Source organism: Dysidea avara, chromosome 1 (assembly GCF_963678975.1).
Source record: "Dysidea avara chromosome 1, odDysAvar1.4, whole genome shotgun sequence".
NCBI classification, from domain to species: Eukaryota; Metazoa; Porifera; class Demospongiae; order Dictyoceratida; family Dysideidae; genus Dysidea; species Dysidea avara.
The window spans coordinates 64,921,551-64,942,033 of NC_089272.1; the positions used below are offsets into that span (position 1 = coordinate 64,921,551).

At 39.6% G+C, this 20,483-nt stretch overlaps 4 protein-coding genes across 7 annotated transcripts in view; 2 read left to right on the top strand and 2 right to left on the bottom strand.

The window, feature by feature from the left end:
* The window catches only part of LOC136241258 (signal recognition particle receptor subunit alpha-like), a 17,149-nt gene extending 15,094 nt beyond the window's left edge, over positions 1 to 2,055 (bottom strand). For both annotated transcript variants that reach the window (XM_066032458.1, XM_066032450.1), the window contains exons 1-2: positions 1,893 to 2,055; positions 173 to 256 (exon numbers count right to left, since the gene is read on the bottom strand). In XM_066032458.1, coding sequence (XP_065888530.1) covers positions 173 to 256; positions 1,893 to 2,009 — 201 coding nt within the window. In that variant the 5' untranslated portion in view covers positions 2,010 to 2,055. The remainder of the gene's footprint in view (positions 1 to 172; positions 257 to 1,892) is intronic.
* On the top strand, positions 2,037 to 7,775 carry LOC136241307 (BAG family molecular chaperone regulator 1-like). The gene is made up of 7 exons (XM_066032505.1): positions 2,037 to 2,106; positions 4,343 to 4,474; positions 4,524 to 4,606; positions 4,653 to 4,766; positions 4,812 to 4,919; positions 4,968 to 5,036; positions 7,603 to 7,775. Exons 1-7 carry the CDS (start codon positions 2,085 to 2,087, stop codon positions 7,660 to 7,662), a joined length of 588 nt encoding a protein of 195 aa, XP_065888577.1. The 5' UTR covers positions 2,037 to 2,084; the 3' UTR covers positions 7,663 to 7,775.
* Positions 7,660 to 18,185, bottom strand: LOC136241285 (glycogen synthase kinase-3 beta-like). The gene is made up of 9 exons (XM_066032484.1): positions 17,898 to 18,185; positions 17,611 to 17,804; positions 16,978 to 17,061; positions 13,891 to 14,001; positions 13,712 to 13,842; positions 11,855 to 11,961; positions 9,941 to 10,134; positions 8,790 to 8,976; positions 7,660 to 8,010 (listed from the first exon to the last, which is right to left on the bottom strand). Exons 1-9 carry the CDS (start codon positions 18,061 to 18,063, stop codon positions 7,865 to 7,867), a joined length of 1,320 nt encoding a protein of 439 aa, XP_065888556.1. The 5' UTR covers positions 18,064 to 18,185; the 3' UTR covers positions 7,660 to 7,864.
* LOC136241290 (uncharacterized) overlaps positions 17,841 to 20,483 on the top strand; it is a 9,542-nt gene continuing 6,899 nt past the window's right edge. For all 3 annotated transcript variants that reach the window (XM_066032493.1, XM_066032500.1, XM_066032490.1), the window contains exon 1: positions 17,841 to 18,234. Coding sequence is in view for 1 of the 3 variants with exons in the window: in XM_066032490.1 (XP_065888562.1) it covers positions 18,204 to 18,234 (31 nt within the window). In the remaining 2 variants the exon portion in view is untranslated. The remainder of the gene's footprint in view (positions 18,235 to 20,483) is intronic.

The following is a 20,483-nucleotide window of genomic DNA, read 5'->3' on the forward strand; positions in this document are numbered from 1 at the left end:
AGAGAATATGCAAAGTTGTGCTATTGTTTTGCAACCATCTTAAGAGCACTGCATGCGTGTAATTGCAAACTGCATACAAGTTGCATACATGCTTTTATCATGGCAGTAAAACACTTGTGAATAGCAAATGACCAAATATATACTACGCACACACACACACAGACGGACATACCACAAACACCAATTCAAACTCATTGTCCAATTTGAATTGTAACTTCAGTGACTCGTGTTCATAATACCCCACTCCTCCTCTTTCCTAATATGGACAATGTTACAACTAACAACACAACACACTACAAACACAAGTTTATTTCATCAAATAATAGTGAGGTACAAACCTCATCAAATAATAGTGAGGTACAAACCTCATCAAATAATAGTGAGGTACAAACCTCATCAAATAATAGTGAGGTACAAAAAGTATCACAATGGGTTGTGTATTCTGTAGATGACTGAGGTAGTAGATTCATTTGTTGAACAAGTAATGTTATTCTCAGGTAAGAATATACCAGCAGCAAATCTAACAGAATTTGAAACTGGATTGGCATGTTACCCTAAGGTACTGTACATGACTGAAGCATTCTGAGTATCTAAGATACAGGCATGCACACAGACTCCCTAGATGTCACATGTGTAAAAGTAAGCACACACCACTGAGTCACTTAGATGTGTAGCACACACCACTGAGTCACTTAGATGTGTAGCACACACCACTGAGTCACTTAGATGTGTAGCACACACTACTGAGTCACTTAGATGTGTAGCACACACCACTGAGTCACTTAGATGTGTAGCACACACTACTGAGTCACTTAGATGTGTAGCACACACTACTGAGTCACTTAGATGTGTAGCACACACCACTGAGTCACTTAGATGTGTAGCACACACCACTGAGTCACTTAGATGTGTAGCACACACTCCTGAGTCACTTAGATGTGTAGCACACACCACTGAGTCACTTAGATGTGTAGCACACACCACTGAGTCACTTAGATGTGTAGCACACACTCCTGAGTCATTTAGATGTGTAGCACACACCACTGAGTCACTTAGATGTGTAGCACACACTACTGAGTGACTTAGATGTGTAGCACACACCACTGAGTGACTTAGATGTGTAGCACACACCACTGAGTGACTTAGATGTGTAGCACACACCACTGAGTGACTTAGATGTGTAGCACACACCACTGAGTGACTTAGATGTGTAGCACACACCACTGAGTGACTTAGATGTGTAGCACACACCACTGAGTGACTTAGATGTGTAGCACACACTACTGAGTCACTTAGATGTGTAGCACACACCACTGAGTCACTTAGATGCCACAAAACTATTTGAGACACTTAACAGACTGTAGTATCCCTGTACCAGGTAGCAGCTAAATTGGGATAAAACAATTACAATAGGTCTTAAATGACTAATAATCAATGCTGAGAATAAATAACGATTCTGTAGCCATTTCAGCTCAGTTTCAACTGTTACTCAAGCTGAATGATGAAGAACAGTACACTGGAAGTGTTTACTTAATATGACTGTAGAAGTGCTCTTGCTTTTAAAGCATAATTACCTATAGTTACAATATAACTATTGTAACTAGTAACTAGCTAAGTTACTATTGTAATTTAGGAAAGTTGTAACTAGTTACCCCAACTCTGTGTAGGATATCATGGATTAAACTAGCAGAAAAGTAGGGGGAAAAAAAAAAAAGAAAGAAAAGTAGGATCATCTAGAATGGAGTGAAGGCCACTTGAGTTCAGGAATCTGAAAATTTAGACTAGCTGCGGGTATCAGGGTTCCACCTACTGCCACACACCCAATGTCACTGCTGAACTGATTCTGGTCTGGGTACGAGACTAAATGTGGCGAGACAACACAAACGCCTTACCTGTAAGATCACTGTCTTGATAAGACTGTTCACTGCTCGTGTTATTGTTAATCCAGTACCCTGAAAACACCACAATACAATTCCTCCCTTAGTGAATATTGCAAACAAGTCTAACATCTTCGCGGTGTTGTTCTGTAATTAATGCACACCTTTCTAATTAATGCACTCCAGTGCTCTTTATTTCAAGTAACAATGACGGTGGAACTGAGACATGGTGAGACTGTGGTGTGTGGTGTATCTGTGTGGTGTATCTGTGTGGTGGCACTCACGCCTTCTATAAGGAATGAGGCTATTTCCTAATAAAATCGTTCTAGTACTGTAGTTAGCACAAACTCTAACTGTTATTGTAAAGCCTGTCGCATGGTGCATCTGCACTTTGTTGCATTAACCTCTGTGGAGTTTATTTTTAAAGTAATTTGCAAATATTTATTTTCTTTGTGTGTTTCATCTGAGTAGCATGATTTTTGGTATGTTATTAGCCAAGGGTGTGATCTTCATATAAGTCTATGAAAATAGAAAATACACATGAACCTAGCTGGGTTGTAGTCTTGTGTGGCCAGACCCTATTTTCTCAGGGTGGCACTTATCAATTTTCAATTGTAAGCGCCCCGGGTCTGGTCCAGAATATGCCGACTCATTTTCACACCTGGCTAGGCTCGGGGTGTTTAGTCAACTTCCGTCATAAAACATATGATTCCTTTTAAATTTCAAGCACTGGAATGATTGCTGGTAGCAGAGATGAGAGAGAGACAGAGGCTGTTTTTCTACGATTGAAAAGGAACAGATTGATTCCTTGCCCTATTCGTCCTTAGCCGAATCGATCCGTGTCCTTGTCAACTGTAGAAAAATGGTCTTTCATCATCACCACTACCACCAGCAATCGTTCATGGCTTTTCCAGTGCTCGGAGTTTAAAAGGAAGTATATGTTTTATGACAAAAGTAGAGTAAACACCCCAAGCTCTAGTTCAGGGTGTGAGGCATATTGATTCTTGATCAGACCCCGATAAGCACCACCCTGAGAAAATAGAGTCTGGCCATGCGAGATTAGCTGGGTTGCCTGGAAAGATCAACCTGTTATTGATACACTACAAATTTATGTCAGCCATCAACAAATTCACTTCAATTTTGGGTTGCAAATGTCCCAAAGGGAACTGCAGTATACCAAATGAGCCTTATATCCACAATTACATAAAAATGGCAGCAGTATAGTGGGATACTTTGTACAGAGGAGGTATGATAATGTTTACAAAGACGCAGGTGAGGTATATATACTTACAAATGAGCATGTCATTAATAGCTTTGTACCAGGTACTCCCATTTCACTATAAAGGTGTACGTTTTAATCCCCTCTAGCTATGTTATACCCATGGGGTTTAGATGTCCACTAGTATATCTGCAGGTGTAGGTGAACTCCCTTCTTTCTTCTATGATCCCTAATCGAACTAAAAATTTCTAATTTTTCCTTATACTTGTTATCTAATGGTTCCAAGACAAACCACTAAAACGTTCGTTTTATTGACTGCGTGACAAAGTATCCCCACAATCACCAATCATGATGTCACTATTCATAAGGATCATTATATGATGGGATTCTGCCATTACTGACAATGAGCAACTAAGTTTAACTGCTGTCTGGATTGACTTTTTAAAATTCATTATCAACTTTACACAGAAGGCAGAGCCTGTATGAGGTTTACTTATTATTTTCATTTGTTATAAGTTTTCAATTATTGTTGGTTTTATGTTTTCAGATCACCTAACCTAATGTAGGTGGGCGGTTCATTTATTAACTGTATATTATTAGCTGTCTTGCTATATCTTAAAAAGTGAAAGGTCCCCCCCCCCCCCCCCCCCCCCTCCTGACGGTTGCCTTCCTAGCTAAGTAAGCAAGTTAGTTTATAACTTCCATACTATCATTAAACATAGAGATGATGTGTGATAGATTTTTAAGTCGACTTTATTCAGTCTGTGAGGACTACACTATGACCAGGTTAAGCAACATCAGTAGAGACACATCAGGGTATTGTAGATACATCAGGGTATTGTAGATACGTCAGGGTATTGTAGATACATCAGGGTATTGTAGATACATCAGGGTATTGTAGATACAATATCCCAACTATTTACACTACTTGCTGTGTAAAAGATAAACTTTATTTGTGAATGACTGGTCCCCCAACTTTGAGGAGTAAATGTTCACAACACACAGCCTATAACAGTGGACTGGATATAACTATACAACACACAGCCTATAACAGTGTACTGGATATAACTATACAACACACAGCCTATAACAGTGTACTGGATATAACTATATTAGCAACAAATACATGTTCACAAATAGTACATCAATGGTGGGAAAATGTCCCTCAAAAACAATCTGCTATATGTTATTTACTAGCCCACTAATGTTGTCACATGTACAAACCAGTTGTCTTGTACACCCTCAGGGTCAGAAAGACATCATATCACGCTACCTAGTGAGGTGTTGCTAGGTAGGGAGCCGACACTTATTGACCTATTAGAACTGGTCGTCAACTCTACCGGGATTACTAGGGATTGTGTGAAGATGATATTTAAGGGTGGGTGTAGTCAGTGATGTCATTTGATGTCAACATGTGATCCTTGTAGGTAAGACGCTTCCACATGACCACACTCCTCTCAAGGTTGCTGGGGTAACTGATGGTAGTCGTATAATGTTACTAGGAAAGAAGGTGTGTGCAATAGTTACCATGTATGGTCATGTTGCTATGGTTACAGCATAATCCAGATGATGATCCAGTTGTCATGGCAATAAGGCAGGTGGAAGTTACTGTGGATACAACCAACCAGCAAGTGTTGTCACTAAAAGAGGAGGTGGAAGGTGTGACCAAGGTATGACAGGCGTGTCTTCACTAGTAACTATGGTAACATCCCTAGGGGTTCCTACCTGCCCACCTGGTATCCAGTGCGGTCAAGTCACACTCTAAACAATGCTCACTATTAACTGAGAGACTGACACAGTTGATGGAACAACTTGATGGAATAGTATGCATTACCATGACTACAATTTTGTTTATTGTACTGTATCCATAGCAACTGTCAGAGTCAAGTAATGTTCCAGTTGCTAGGGAGCGACGCAAGTCTTGTATACAGAGAATACAGGTAAGTAACAAGAGATTGTGCATGGTTACTAGAATGTGTGTAGACTAGCTATAGGACAGCTTTTACAAGTTCTAAGAGCAAGTTGTATCAGAAGGATACACGATCATGTCCTCCTAAACTATAGTATGGAACATACGAGTTATCTTTTATAACTAAAGTGATTGTTATATTAGGGTAGTTAAGTAGTCAGGGGACTGCTAAAGAGTAGCATATCTTACGCTATAGTGGGCAGTGTAAACTAAAGTGATTGTTATTATTAGGGGTAGTTAGTAGTTGAGGGACTGGTAGTGCTATTTGATTAATTGTACCACATGGGGTAGTGTTTGAACACACTTAGAAAAGTACCATAGTGTGTTATACTTTGAGGATGCAGCATTCTGTATAGCTGGAAATTTTCATGGAAATGTTTGAGGTGACACACACATAGCTATTACCTAAGTGAAATGTTTTCTACTTTCGTGAATTCAGAACATTGTATTTTACACAATTTTGTGAAAGTTTCGTTCCTCGAAAATTTCCAGCTATTGGTAATTCAAGTAATTATGAATAACAAATGAAATATCAAGGTGACTGAGCTGTAATATGAAAAATACAACTAGTGAGAATACCCCCCAAATCTCAGGTATAGTTACTATACAATAACTTCTCTCTTGTGGTAGGCAATAGACAAGCAAAGCTCAGAGCTGGATTATATCTCATTGCAGTGCTGTGTTAAGGGTTAGGTGGCTATCCCATTGTAGTGATGTGTTAAGGGTTAGGTGGCTATCCCATTGTAGTGATGTGTTAAGGGTTAGATGGCTATCCCATTGCAGTGATGTGTTAAGGGTTAGGTGGCTATCCCATTGCAGTGATGTGTTAAGGGTTAGGTGGCTATCCCATTGCAGTGATGTGTTAAGGGTTAGGTGGCTATCCCATTGTAGTGATGTGTTAAGGGTTAGGTGGCTATCCCATTGCAGTGATGTGTTAAGGGTTAGATGGCTATCCCATTGCAGTGCTGTGTTAAGGGTTAGATGGCTATCCCATTGCAGTGATGTGTTAAGGGTTAGGTGGCTATCCCATTGTAGTGATGTGTTAAGGGTTAGGTGGCTATCCCATTGCAGTGATGTGTTAAGGGTTAGGTGGCTATCCCATTGCAGTGATGTGTTAAGGGTTAGGTGGCTATCCCATTGCAGTGATGTGTTAAGGGTTAGATGGCTATCCCATTGCAGTGATGTGTTAAGGGTTAGATGGCTATCCCATTGCAGTGATGTGTTAAGGGTTAGATGGCTATCCCATTGTAGTGATGTGTTAAGGGTTAGATGGCTATCCCATTGCAGTGCTGTGTTAAGGGTTAGATGGCTATCCCATTGTAGTGATGTGTTAAGGGTTAGATGGCTATCCCATTGCAGTGCTGTGTTAAGGGTTAGATGGCTATCCCATTGCAGTGATGTGTTAAGGGTTAGATGGCTATCCCATTGTAGTGATGTGTTAAGGGTTAGATGGCTATCCCATTGCAGTGATGTGTTAAGGGTTAGATGGCTATCCCATTGTAGTGATGTGTTAAGGGTTAGATGGCTATCCCATTGCAGTGATGTGTTAAGGGTTAGATGGCTATCCCATTGCAGTGATGTGTTAAGGGTTAGATGGCTATCCCATTGCAGTGATGTGTTAAGGGTTAGATGGCTATCCCATTGCAGTGATGTGTTAAGGGTTAGATGGCTATCCCATTGCAGTGATGTGTTAAGGGTTAGATGGCTATCCCATTGCAGTGATGTGTTAAGGGTTAGATGGCTATCCCATTGCAGTGATGTGTTAAGGGTTAGATGGCTATCCCATTGCAGTGATGTGTTAAGGGTTAGATGGCTATCCCATTGCAGTGCTGTGTTAAGGGTTAGATGGCTATCCCATTGCAGTGATGTGTTAAGGGTTAGATGGCTATCCCATTGCAGTGCTGTGTTAATGGTTAGATGGCTATCCCATAGTAGTGATGTGTTAAGGGTTAGATGGAGTCCAGAAATGTGGTGCGTCTCTCTCACCTACAAACTCTTGGTGGTACCTCAAAACCCCATATATGGGGAGTGAATTATAAGCAAGTCACAATGAACAAGTGATTTGAATGTTTAGTATGTACATGTTGAGCCATCATTTGTAGTATTGCTTGACCAGTCACTAAAAATGTTTCAAAATCTTATCATTTAAATGTGTGACAAAATTTATGATCAATCAAACTTTTCACCATACAATGAAGCCACAAAATGTATCAACTTTTACCAACTTGTAATGGAGCTAAACCACACATGTCTGAATGAATAAGCCACTTTTTTACTGTTTTCTAAGGGCTCAGCTTGTACACACTTATAAACTACATAACTTCTATTGGACTGTGTTGATAGTTTAGTGACCACTGGGAGTATTGGCTCTATCCTACTTCACTGGGACTGGAATATAGTTAGTATGTTTGTAATCTGGCTGGTGGAACTTTAAAGTACACATGTACAACGTGTGCATGTCTATATCAGCATGTTGCTCTGGTAACTACCATGGTGTCAAAAGTTATATTAATTATCTATTTATTGCCCACCCACAGGGACTACTATCAATACTGGACTCCACAGCAACCAACCTCTCATCACAGTTGTCACAGTAACAGAGAACAAACAACAAATAATAAATTATTCACAGCAAAAACTCACATAGTACACAAATGAGTGACTAGTAAAAATTTATACATTATAATTATGACAGCACATTATATTATTATTATTACCATGGTGACATGCATAAGTGTGTGCAGGACGGCAGAATGCTGCCTGAGGGTAGATGTTACTATGACAATGGATCATGTGATCCTATTTAGTCTGATGTGACGACGAAGATGGTTCACTATTTGTTGCCGTGGTGCTGGTAGCTGCCGTTGAGGACGATGAAGACGTTGATGTTTGTGTTACATGTGATGGAACAAGAACAGAGTTTAGTGATGGTCTGATGGCCAATTCTGGAATGGAAATATGCATGATCTCTAAACCACACACATAACAGATTCATGAGGTCCAAATTTTTGCAATTTGTAACTCGGAAAACCTTCTGCTGTACATTTTTGAGTGAACAGAGTTCTGCCTAAACCTTCATAACTTTGGCAAAGAAACTGTTCTTATCTCACAGATTTTACAATTGCAGAAATTTATGCTGGAGGCTTAACAGCTTTGTAAAAATTTGGACATCAACAATAGCCCACTGATGGTACCTGAGACCAACTGATTTTCCACTATGTATAAGGAATACTTTGGGACCCTAACTGTCTGGATTATGTAGGTGTCCTCAAGTGTCCACATTAACAGGTTCAGTGTAATACGGACACCTCGGGATCAACCAATAGTGTCCTGATTATCAAGGTGTCCTGTTTATCAAGGTGTCCTGATTATCCAAGTGCAGTGGGCTACAGAGTTAGGACTTGTGTCATTATATTCACCATGAACCGGGGCATTTGGCATTCATCAAGGTATAGACCCATGCTAATAAGCTTAGAAACAGTGTTGATACGTACGTCTTACTGCAACGTAAACAAACACACATAACTCATGTTTGTTTCATGGTACAGAAACAAAACAAATCTCCATGAGGAGGTGGGTGGCATTTATCTCAAAAACAGAATTATGTAAACAAGTCGGGTTTTCACTCAGCGAGTCACATGAAGGGTTTGCTTGATCACATCATACATAATTACATCATATACTATTATATCAACATCAAACATAATTATTACGTCACAGTTACCTTGTGATGTAAAGTTAAACAACAGCGGTAGGTCTCGTCCATTAGGCATCTTGGTGGAGGGCTGTCGTAGCTCATCAAAGAATGGGTGAGCACACGCCTCTATTGCTGTTATCCGATTGGACGGAGTGTATTCTAACAATCGGCTGACAAGATCTATGGCTTCTGCTGGTGTACGAGGCCTGAATACCTGTTACCATGACAACAAATAATGTAACAGTGACTGTATTACCCTGAGGGTGTTCATAAACATGGTAGTGTTTAGTAGTTGCATTGTCAGGTTGTGTTCACTTGGTAACAAGTTAGGAGATTTTGTTAAAGTGAAAATAACCAACTATATTATACACCAGATCCAGAGTTGTGATAGATGGTCATAAGATTTATCACAGTCCACTGTGCTCTATCAGAGTATTATCATGTAAAGAATATTACAAGACACTATCAACACACACTACTAGACGGTGTGTGTGTGTGTTGTGTGTTGTGTGTGTGATATCCTTGACCGACAATCTGAAGACAGCTAAGCAGTTATACATCATGTACAGGGTAATGTAGTGATATACCACAACAGCCTATCAAGAGTATTATTCACGATACGATAATATCACAATAATTGCACTTTGAATGATCTTCAGTGAAATTCCAAGTATTCAATGCATAAATAAACATGCTAAGAATAATTAACACCATCGTAGATTACTGTTTTCTTGTAAGTGCATTAATTAGGTAATTAACTGCATGGGCGGCTGATATTTCTGTAATTTTTGATACAGCCTTGCAGCCATGATAAAGCAAGCCAAGTAGTTATAAAACAGCTAAGCCAGCTTTTCAAGTAACATTTTTAGTGGAATTCTAGACCCTTCGCAAATTGACTAATTGTATGGGTAGCTGATAAGCTTGTTATAGCCTTGCAACCAAACATTTCACAAATAATCAAGCCTAAAGAGTTACAAAACAGTTAAATAAACTTGGTATATCATGATAGTGAATTTTCTACTACCACTCAGCACTAGTTACAACAGTTACACATGCACGTACGTATGCATGCACACACATACAAGGTACAGTTCACTTGTTGTTACAACAAATACTAGTGACTCGGTAGTCAATACACACGTACATACAAATGTAGGTATAGCTTGTACACAACTCACTCTAGGCCAGGGGTGTGGTCTAATTTGTGGGAACTTAAACTCGGAGTAGTTAGGGTTCATCTCTCTGATCTGTTCTCTAGTTGGAGTACCGAGGATCTTGATGATCTCCACCAACTGGTCCACACCACTGTCGCCAGGGAAGATTGGCTGTCCTAGCAACAACTCCGCATGGACACAGCCAGCTGACCATACATCTGTCAGCAAAACAAGTAACCATGACAACCACATACATGATACAAGATTACAGGTACCATGGTAACAACTATTTATACCAGTAACACATAACAGTCTGTAACTTGACAATATTGAGATAAGCAGTGATTATGTTGACACAGTTTAGGACTTATTGTAGGCAATTGAATTCATCTATCAGCTGGAGGAAACGTCAAAACAATATGTAGCAGTTGCTACACAATCTTGTTCAGTGTAGTAAACAACTCTTGACAATAATTCTGATAGTACACCCTACCAATTAGCAGTCTCTGTGTGTGTTGCATGCACAAGAAACTTTACCCAGTCTACCCAGCTGTTAAATGGGTACCTGGTGGCCTGGTGTCAACTGGGGAAGCAGCCCACCCAGCTGTAACATCAATGGGTACCTGGTATTAACTGGGGAAGCAAATGCCCAACTGTCCTTGTCTCATTTAGCAGTATTGAGGTCATTGTGGAACTTTGGGTTCTGCAACCTCTCTCCGCGAGACCTGGACAGTCCTCCTGCGGGTTACTAGCCCTGCCCCAAGAGGATTTGCCTGCACAAGGCTCAAGCGCCTGAGTGGTGCACAGGAATCCCAGTGCTGGTTCACTGGGCAGCAATAGCTGTGCTTTGTACAGCTGCCGTGTAGGTGTGTGTGTAGTGTGTGTGTGTGTAGTTGCACACTATCTAAACTGCTTCTAAATCACTTCTAGATGGATAGATACTTCATTGTACAGAGCAGTGCTAGCTAGCCAGGCCAGCCAGCTGATGACCTTGTTATACAGTCCAATTATGTACTAAAAATGATCAATTCAACTTTGCTGTACACAAGCCACAAATATTGTGACCTGTATGTAGTGATCAATAGTGATCATTGATCAAAGTGACCTTTATAACTAGTGATCAATGATCAAAGTAACCTTTACAGCCAGTGATCAAAGTGAAAATGAAGCACTATTATGCAAAATCCTCAGGGAAATTGAATAAATAAATTATATGGATGTACTATCTCCAGATATGTAGTGCCAAGTGACAACACTTAGCTGCTCTGCCTCGTTTGTATAGCAGGGACACAATTATCACCTTGATATTATCACCGTGATATTAGCACACAACCAGGTATAAAAATGTAATTTGTACCCAATGGACAACTTACAGAGCTTTGGCTCCAATTTGCACAAAACAAGCAGTAGTGTAACTGTGACAACATGTGTCCCATTAGGCACTAGCCTTTTTACCATATAGGGCTACCGACAATGTGATCCATGAAAGCTTGTTAATTTAAAGAGCCAAGTCTAAATCCGAGGGACCTGCAAGAAGCCTGGTCTGAAATGTTGCAAGGATAATTAAGATCTTATGGAAATCTTGAAATCTCCCTTAAAATTTTAAAAGATATTGAAATAATTCTTTTCAACCATAGTAGTGTATTACATCTAGCAATACTCCACTGATTCAGATAAGACGTCAACAAACTCAACAGAAACAGAGACGAGATTATTGCTATCACTTTTGTACATCGAGAATTCATCAAGCAGCGAGGAAGGCCAAGACCAACAACAAAATTAATATTACCATAACTTGCAGAACATTCCACACGTTGTCATCATTACTATGGTTACTATGGTTACTATGGTTGCTGTACACACAAGTGATACATACTAGAACATGATAACAAACACACAGACAGACGGACAGACATATTAAAGGAAATAGACACTCACCAATATCGACGGTATAATCGGTGGCTCCAAATATTAGTTCAGGTGCTCGATAATATCGGGAACAGATATAGGAGACATTTGGTTCTCCCTTTACCAACTTCTTGGCACTATAGCAACAACAACAACAACGACATGAAACAAGTGTCACATGGACAAGTGGCTGTATAAGGGACAATACAGTCCCTAACAGTGTCACATGGACAAGTGGCTGTATAAGGGACAATACAGTCCCTAACAGTGTCACATGGACAAGTGGTTGTATAAGGGACAATACAGTCCCTAACAAAAAGGGTGTCACAACAAGTTTAAAATGCTGAGAAAACTGTATTGTCCCTAAAGTCACTATAGCTAGCATCCCTCTTGGCTGGCTCAGCTATGACACTACTTGTGTGATAACAAATTTTGTGGATTTCTTTGGCAATGATTTATCCATGAAATACAAATACTATAGTAACCCTAGCACTATTAGTGGTAGAGACACATAGAGGAAGTCCTGGTGTGAACTCTGGTAAGTCCCCCCCCCATATTTTAGTTGTACACTTTACTGTGGTGGCTGCTCTATTAGAGTATCTCGATCCCATGATTTTACACTTGTTTGATGTCCGCTGTAACTCTATTGCTTTCCAAATCATCAAATGGCACTGCTACAATGATCAGCCTATGTACTAGTGTTGCACCCATTCCTATAACTGATATACCAATATTATAACCAATATTATTCAGAACAGGTGAGGAGGAGTAGATATGACATATTCTATAAACTGTCAGTTAGCATTCAAATGTGAGATAAAGCATTTGAACATTGCTGTATCTTCGATGCTCAAATTAGCAGTTGCAAGAATGGTCTAGTATGTACATGTTGAGCTGAAACCTCAAAAACATTTAATAACTGAAGGATGGAATTATACCAGTTCTTAAAATATGACTCATTTGTAGCACTGCTTGGCTGGCAATAATTCACAATCCTTTCATTCAAATGTCTGACACATACTGTAATTATGACCTACCAAAATTTCACCTATAGAGAAGCCATAATAAAGTACATACCACACATGTCTGCTGTTGACACCTATACTGCCACTACTAATCATTTGATTGGCTGAAATGTTATTAAATCCAACTTTTTATTCAGCTGTTTTCTCAGAGCTCAGCTAATCTTGTACATATACTTTGGTTAAACACTGCGGCACTTGGTGACTATTCCAATTTCACTACTACTCGATGATCAAAACAATGTTAAAGCTCTTATATTGTGATACCACTCAAGTGGGACTATTATTGATGGTGCGAAATTTAATTCCAAGGAAATATACTATCAAGTTGAGCTCTGAGGAAACAGCTAAAAAAGGAAAAAAAGATTTTTCTTGAACATTTCAGCCAACCAGATGATTAGTAGTGACAGTAAAGATGTCACAAGCAGATGATATGTGGTTTAGCTCCATGGGAAAAGGTTATAATGTAGAACAGACTACGCACTTTTATGGCTTACCCAAAATTAATGGTGAATAAGAAGATAGTGAAATATTGGCAGTCAAGCAGTGCTACAAATGAGCCATATTTTAAGAACTGGTATAATTCAATCCTTGAGTTATTAAATGTGTTTGAGGGCTCAGTACATACTATAATAAATGACTGGATTAGTGTCACTTTTTGCATGTATGGACGCAGTTCAATAACATACACTTGAGGAGTGTGGGTCTGTGCTAAGACTTTCTGTAATAACGTTATGGAGTCAGACAAGTTGGGACCGAAATCTTTATCCTTATTATGGACGTACTTTGTGCCCTTAACTTGGAGAAATCGTTCAGAGAGGTTAACACAAAACTACACACCACAAACAGCTGGTCTACTGGGTACCTTCCAAAGTCACACAGTTTCAACACTCCGGTGTCAGGGTTGAGTAGCAAGTTTTGGGGTTTAATGTCACGATGACACACTCCGTTGGCATGGATATATGCCAGACTGCGGAATAGCTGGTACATGAGCAGCTGTAATGTTGTCATGGTAACACACAATAGACTCCAAGCAATGCCCACCTTGATATAAAGTACTGGCATCATTTGTTTAGCCTTGCTGTAGTGCCTAGCAACACGATACACAGTCTCCGGGACATATTCCAGTACCAGGTTGAGATATAGTTCATCTTTCTGTAATGAGATGTCACCATGGTAACATGTGAGCTGGGAGTGATTAAAAATGAATTGATCATACAAAATTGTTTCTGAGAAAGTGTGTGGAGAATGTAGCAAAACTTGATATAAATATATCATCTCGACAAAGTGATCATTACACTTTCACAGCATGTATTAGTGTATAGACCATCTCAGGATAGCTTATAGAGTTTTAGCTTATAGAGTTTTAGCTTATAGAGTTTCAGCTAATAACTAGACCATTAAAACAGTCTATAAGTCGAGTTAGTAGGAGAGTGGAGATAATTCCATAATATGTCATCCAAATACTACAAACTTTTACAGAAGTTTACTATTATCTCGATAGTAAAACACTGTATCTTTATCACGATAATGAAATTATCTCAATAAGCTAAATTATTTCCCAACTCTACAAACAGTACTATACAATTAATGTAACAGTTTCATGTAATTAACATGGTTGCCATAGCAGTATTAATAAATAACAGCAAGTATGTGATAATTCCAGGACAATGTCAAGGACTCACTATTAGAGGGTGGAGTTTAATTGTACAATATCATTTACATAGTGAATGTTACCTGATACTACTAACATGACCACATAATGATGTGGTGTGATGTAATGTGACTACATATTGGTGTGTAGTGACGTAAGATTTTGTGAAATGATGTTACAATAAAACTTTTCTACAGCACTTTGAGAGATGAAAGTAAAAGTAATATATATTAAGTAGGGATCATAGAAATAAAAGGCAAGGAAACAAGGAGGTAGTCTACACCGGCAGATTTACTAGTGGACATTAAATCCCTAATTCAGTATATACCCATGACTGAATCAGGATCCACCAGTACTACAGTAACTGCATAGCAGGTTTTTAAAGTGAGACAATAAGTTTAGTCTTCGGAATTATTAGCTAACATTATATTTTTTGCAAGAATTTTGGTGCTGTGATAATAACGTTATCGCTTGATTTTGCAGTCACATGCTGGCACTCTGGAAAGATACGTTTGCCTAACCCTAACCAAGGTTGTGTCCTGTAATGAAAGTCGAAGTAAGGATGAGTAAAATAACAATCTGTGCTTGAGATGAAAATGATTGTGAGCTGCAGGCTTGCTAACAAGGGTCAATTTTCTCTTAAAGCTTTCCTCTTGTATTACTACATGTGTATGACGCTGTGCAGACACAATTGACTCTGCTGTCACTGTGATAGTTGAAACAGAAATGGTTGGTGTTGTTGTCACATTGCTTTTGTGTGTGCATATCAACAACAAGATTTTAATTTTAGGGATGGCCTTTTGTCATTAAATTTTCTGCCACTATTATTTTGTGTGAAATTTCAGATGCTATAATAATCTGCTACATCTCAAGTGTAGGCGACCTCCCTTGTTTCCTTGCTTTCATGGTGTGATTTCTAATTGAGCTTAATATTCCTAACACTTGTTTATGTTTGTGTAGCATAATTCTGACTGGAGAACATCCACATCAAAAGAAGGAATGGCACCAGAACTAATGCACACATGCCCCCAACAATCAAGTTTACAATGGCTGTTACCCTTTGTGTACAGCCCATCGTTACCATTTGTGTACAGCCCATCGTTACCCTTTGTGTACAACCCGTCGTTACCCTTTGTGTACAGCCCGTCGTTACCCTTTGTGTACAGCCCTTCGTTACCCTTTGTGTACAGCCCTTCGTTACCCTTTGTGTACAGCCCATCGTTACCCTTTGTGTACAGCCCTTCGTTACCCTTTGTGTACAGCCCATCCTTACCCTTTGTGTACAGCCCTTCGTTACCCTTTGTGTACAGCCCGTCGTTACCCTTTGTGTACAGCCCGTCGTTACCCTTTGTGTACAGCCCTTCGTTACCCTTTGTGTACAGCCCTTCGTTACCCTTTGTGTACAGCCCATCGTTACCCTTTGTGTACAGCCCTTCGTTACCCTTTGTGTACAGCCCATCATTACCCTTTGTGTTCAGCCCGTCATTACCCTTTGTGTACAGCCCGTCGTTACCCTTTGTGTTCAGCCTGTTGAGTTCAGCTCATCATTACACAGCGTTACAGTGAGAAGCATAGAGAAGCCATTTTAGCTTTGTTATACGATATAGCAAGTTAACACCTTTCATGTCAGTGAAGGTAAATGGGACACACAAAGCAGGACATTAGTAACAATTGAACCCCTCAACAGGGAACCCCCTAACAATGTAGTACTTACAGGCTGACCTACCCACTGATGTACGTATGAACTAATAGGAACCATTAGCAACGTTAAAATTTAGAATTAAAGAAGTTATGAGTTAGGATGATTTAATTCAAGCTTCTCCTAAGCTAGTAAACTACGTTTGCCACAGTGGAGGTACTGTTTATCGTGGTCAGGAGCTAGTGCTGCACCCTATATGGGTACCCACAAGCCTGTCGTGGTACACTACTATACATTGTAGTAAACTATTTGTATACTAACTAGTACACTAGTAACACACACGTGTATGTGTCAATCACATCGTAACATGTGTGACATGGTTACAATAAACTGTGCTTGTTTAAACTATTCCACAATACCATTGTTGATGGCAGGATTTTACTGACAGCTTTAAAGTCGTATTTTACAGCCTCAAATAAAGCTCAACTGACAGAACATGTAATCCCATAAGGGACAGAGCAAGAAAACATCCTGCCTTTCAGTTCCCAACAGTAAGGAAAGTTTCAGTGTCAGTAAGATGACTCTGTCAGGTTCCTTTTAGAGAATTTTGTCTTTTTACAGTAAAACATGACACCTTGGGATCAACCATTATCAAGGTGTCCTGATTTTCCAGGTCAGTTTATGTACTAGACTTTAACTAAGCGTCAGGATTATGTAGGTGTCCTCAAGTGTCCACATTAACAGGTGTATATCATCCCCCCCTCCATGTTACACAACTTAACACAATGACAACTTTCATGCCTTTAGCAATAACAAACATGGACATGAGGTCACTAACCTTTTCTTCACTTGAAAAGAAGAAATATTTCAGTTGTATGATGTTAATGTGGTCTAGACGTCTCATGATTTGCAGCTCACGATTCTGTTGATATACAAACATCACCAAACCCCGTGACCTTAACACTTGGACACCTCTACTTAATAGACACTTTAAGACCATTAATTTTGGGGAAAAAATGCTGTTATAAGGAGGTTGTCTTTTTTCAGAGTATTGGAAAACGTGAATAAAAACCTCAGAAACTGTCCTTTATAGAGAGGTTAAATGTACAGTGTCCTTTATAGAGAGGTTAAATGTTACAGTGTCCTTTATAGAGAGGTTAAACGTACAGTGTCCTTTATAGAGAGGTTAAATGTACAGTGTCCTTTAAATGGAGGGTCCTTTTGAAGAGAGGTTTAACTAGTCTTAACACCAAGTAGCTGGCTTCTTTTGCTATTATAAACACCAGTCTGGTAACCTTAACCAGGATTTTGCTGGCAGGCAAACCATTTTGTGACATTTTTTCCAAACAGAAATGTGTGGGTAACAATTCTAACACAAGTGACATTGCGGCATTTAGAAATTTAATAAAGTTATCAGACAGTGTTTTCAACACGTAAAACCAGCTGGCTTGCAAGACTAACTAATAATCACCTTAAACCGTCGGTCCTGCAGTACTTTCTTAATGGCTACCATTTCATTTTCCTCTTGCAGACGAGCCTGATACACTACCCCAAATGAACCACTGCCGATCACCTTGACAATACTGTACGATATCTCCTGCTGCCTGTCTGGGGGTTGTCCCAATGTAGCTGAAACCATGGTAACACGACTACCATCCTTGTTTCCTAGTCACAAATAACGCATTAAAATAATAGGATACAAGAGAGTATACACGGATACAGCAAGAGGAGCAACAACATGCTCCAAATACAACTCACTGCCTAGCCTCAAATTGCTCGATTGCTGTGTACTATCATTTCGCTGGTCAGCGAAAGAAGTAGTCCTTAATCGCTCCTCGACTTTGTGGTCAAATGATGTGGTGCGTAATCTTCCGTCCTGTGCCGCCGGTTTTGACGAGTTACCGCTTCTAGGCAACCTGTCCATATTCTACCGCTCCTTTCGCTGCTTCAGTCTGCGCTGGTCTTCATTGGAACAAGTCACATCGGATAAAGTTCTCGTAAATTATTAGTATACGGAAATGGTTGGTTTGATGTTAATTCTAATTAGTTCGCACTTAGTTGAAGATGACGGAACTGGTAATGCGACACGTTTATGGTAAGCTAGTAAACAGAATGTTGTGGTGTAGCTTTGTACTGTATGTGTTACTGAGGATGTTAGGGTTACTTCCGGTCATGACCGGATATGATGTTATCCTGTGAAGGTATTATCACCTTGGTTACCACATGTACTATTAGAGATCATGTGATCTCTATGGTGTGTGGCCAGGCCAGAAAAGTGCTCTGATCACGTACACAAAGTTAATAATACAGACCTCTCGACTCTCACGGTTTCACCGTGAGACTCAAGTTTTTGGGCCTCTTCTCAAGGTCTCACGGTTAGGTGCTAATTTCTCAAGGTCACGCTCCAGATCTCAAGAATTCTCAAGGTTTTCGCCTATAAATAAAACTCAAACCCACAATCGAAAACTTTTCGTTAACTAAATATAAGAAATAGTACTCACGTGATAAATATTTAAAATTTATGGCGCTCAAATCTATAAAAGACTGGAGCCAACCTGTGACCCAATGTATTACAGTATGGTAAGGTGACTTCTCGTTTTTGTTTAGTAGTAAATAAGTTTTTCTAGCATTAATCAACTTTGAATAGACTTGGTTACTAAGATAGACAGTGGGAAATATATCACGTGCCAGAGCAGAGGCCAGATTCGGACCTAGTGAAAGGATTAGTGATACCTACAATCATCACAAAGATAGGCATAAAGCTGAATAAGCAGACTTATGATTCACATGATACCACACCATGCTTGAAATTCCAGGTTGCTTATATTCTATGTGTAGATTAACACCATAGAACATAGAAATAAGCTGTGAATAGCAGCAGTATACATGCAGTATAGCTAGTTCATGCTTGTTGACATACTTTATTAATAAAGTGTGTGTGTGTATGAACCCCACTGTTGCATGAGACCATGCACTTGGGGTGTCTCAAGGTTAACTCCAGTTCCAAGTTGAGAGGTCTGATAATATTGGAGTGTTGTGTTATAACTGTGTACTAATAATACCTTGCCTAGCCGCATGACGCATGCACGTGTGCACACACTATACGCACTACACACACACTATATGCACTACACACACACTATATGCACTACACACACACTATATGCACTACACACACACTATATGCACTACTCACACACTATATGCACTACACACACACCATATGCACTACACACACACTATATGCACTACTCACACACTATATGCACTACACACACACTATATGCACTACACACACACTATATGCACTACACACACACCATATGCACTACACACACACTATATGCACTACTCACACACTATATGCACTACACACACACTATATGCACTACTCACACACTATATGCACTACACACACACTATATGCACTACTCACACACTATATGCACTACTCACACACTATATGCACTACACACACACTATATGCACTACACACACACTATATGCACTACACACACACTATATGCACTACTCACACACTATATGCACTACACACACACTATATGCACTACTCACACACTATATGCACTACACACACACTATATGCACTACTCACACACTATATGCACTACACACACACTATATGCACTACTCACACACTATATGCACTACACACACACTATATGCACTACTCACACACTATATGCACTACTCACACACTATATGCACTACTCACACACTATATGCACTACACACACACTATATGCACTACACACACACTATATGCACTACACACACACTATATGCACTACACACACACTATATGCACTACTCACACACTATATGCACTACACACACACTATATGCACTACACACACACTATATGCACTACTCACACACTATATGCACTACTCACACACTATATGCACTACACACACACTATATGCACTACTCACACACTATATGCACTACACACACACTATATGCACTACACACACACTATATGCACTACTCACACACTATATGCACTACACACACACTATATGCACTACACACACACTATATGCACTACACACACACTATATGCACTACTCACACACTATATGCACTACTCACACACTATATGCACTACACGCACACTATATGCACTACTCACACACTATATGCACTACTCACACACTATATGCACTACACGCACACTATATGCACTACACACACACTATATGCACTACACACACACTATATGCACTACTCACACACTATATGCACTACTCACACACTATATGCACTACTCACACACTATATGCACTACTCACACACTATATGCACTACTCACACACTATA

Excerpts from the sequence above, each read along its gene's own strand:
- LOC136241307 (XM_066032505.1), top strand. The coding sequence starts at position 2,085 with ATGACGGTGGAACTGAGACATG. Across the intron at positions 4,475-4,523 it reads TGTGAAGATGATATTTAAGG|GTAAGACGCTTCCACATGAC; the intron begins GTGGGTGTAGTC and ends TGATCCTTGTAG. Across the intron at positions 5,037-7,602 it reads CTTGTATACAGAGAATACAG|GGACTACTATCAATACTGGA; the intron begins GTAAGTAACAAG and ends GCCCACCCACAG.
- LOC136241285 (XM_066032484.1), bottom strand. The coding sequence starts at position 18,063 with ATGGACAGGTTGCCTAGAAGCGGTAACTCGTCAAAACCGGCGGCACAG. Across the intron at positions 17,062-17,610 it reads TGCAGGACCGACGGTTTAAG|AATCGTGAGCTGCAAATCAT; the intron begins GTGATTATTAGT and ends GTATATCAACAG. Across the intron at positions 10,135-11,854 it reads CGATTATACCGTCGATATTG|ATGTATGGTCAGCTGGCTGT; the intron begins GTGAGTGTCTAT and ends TTTTGCTGACAG.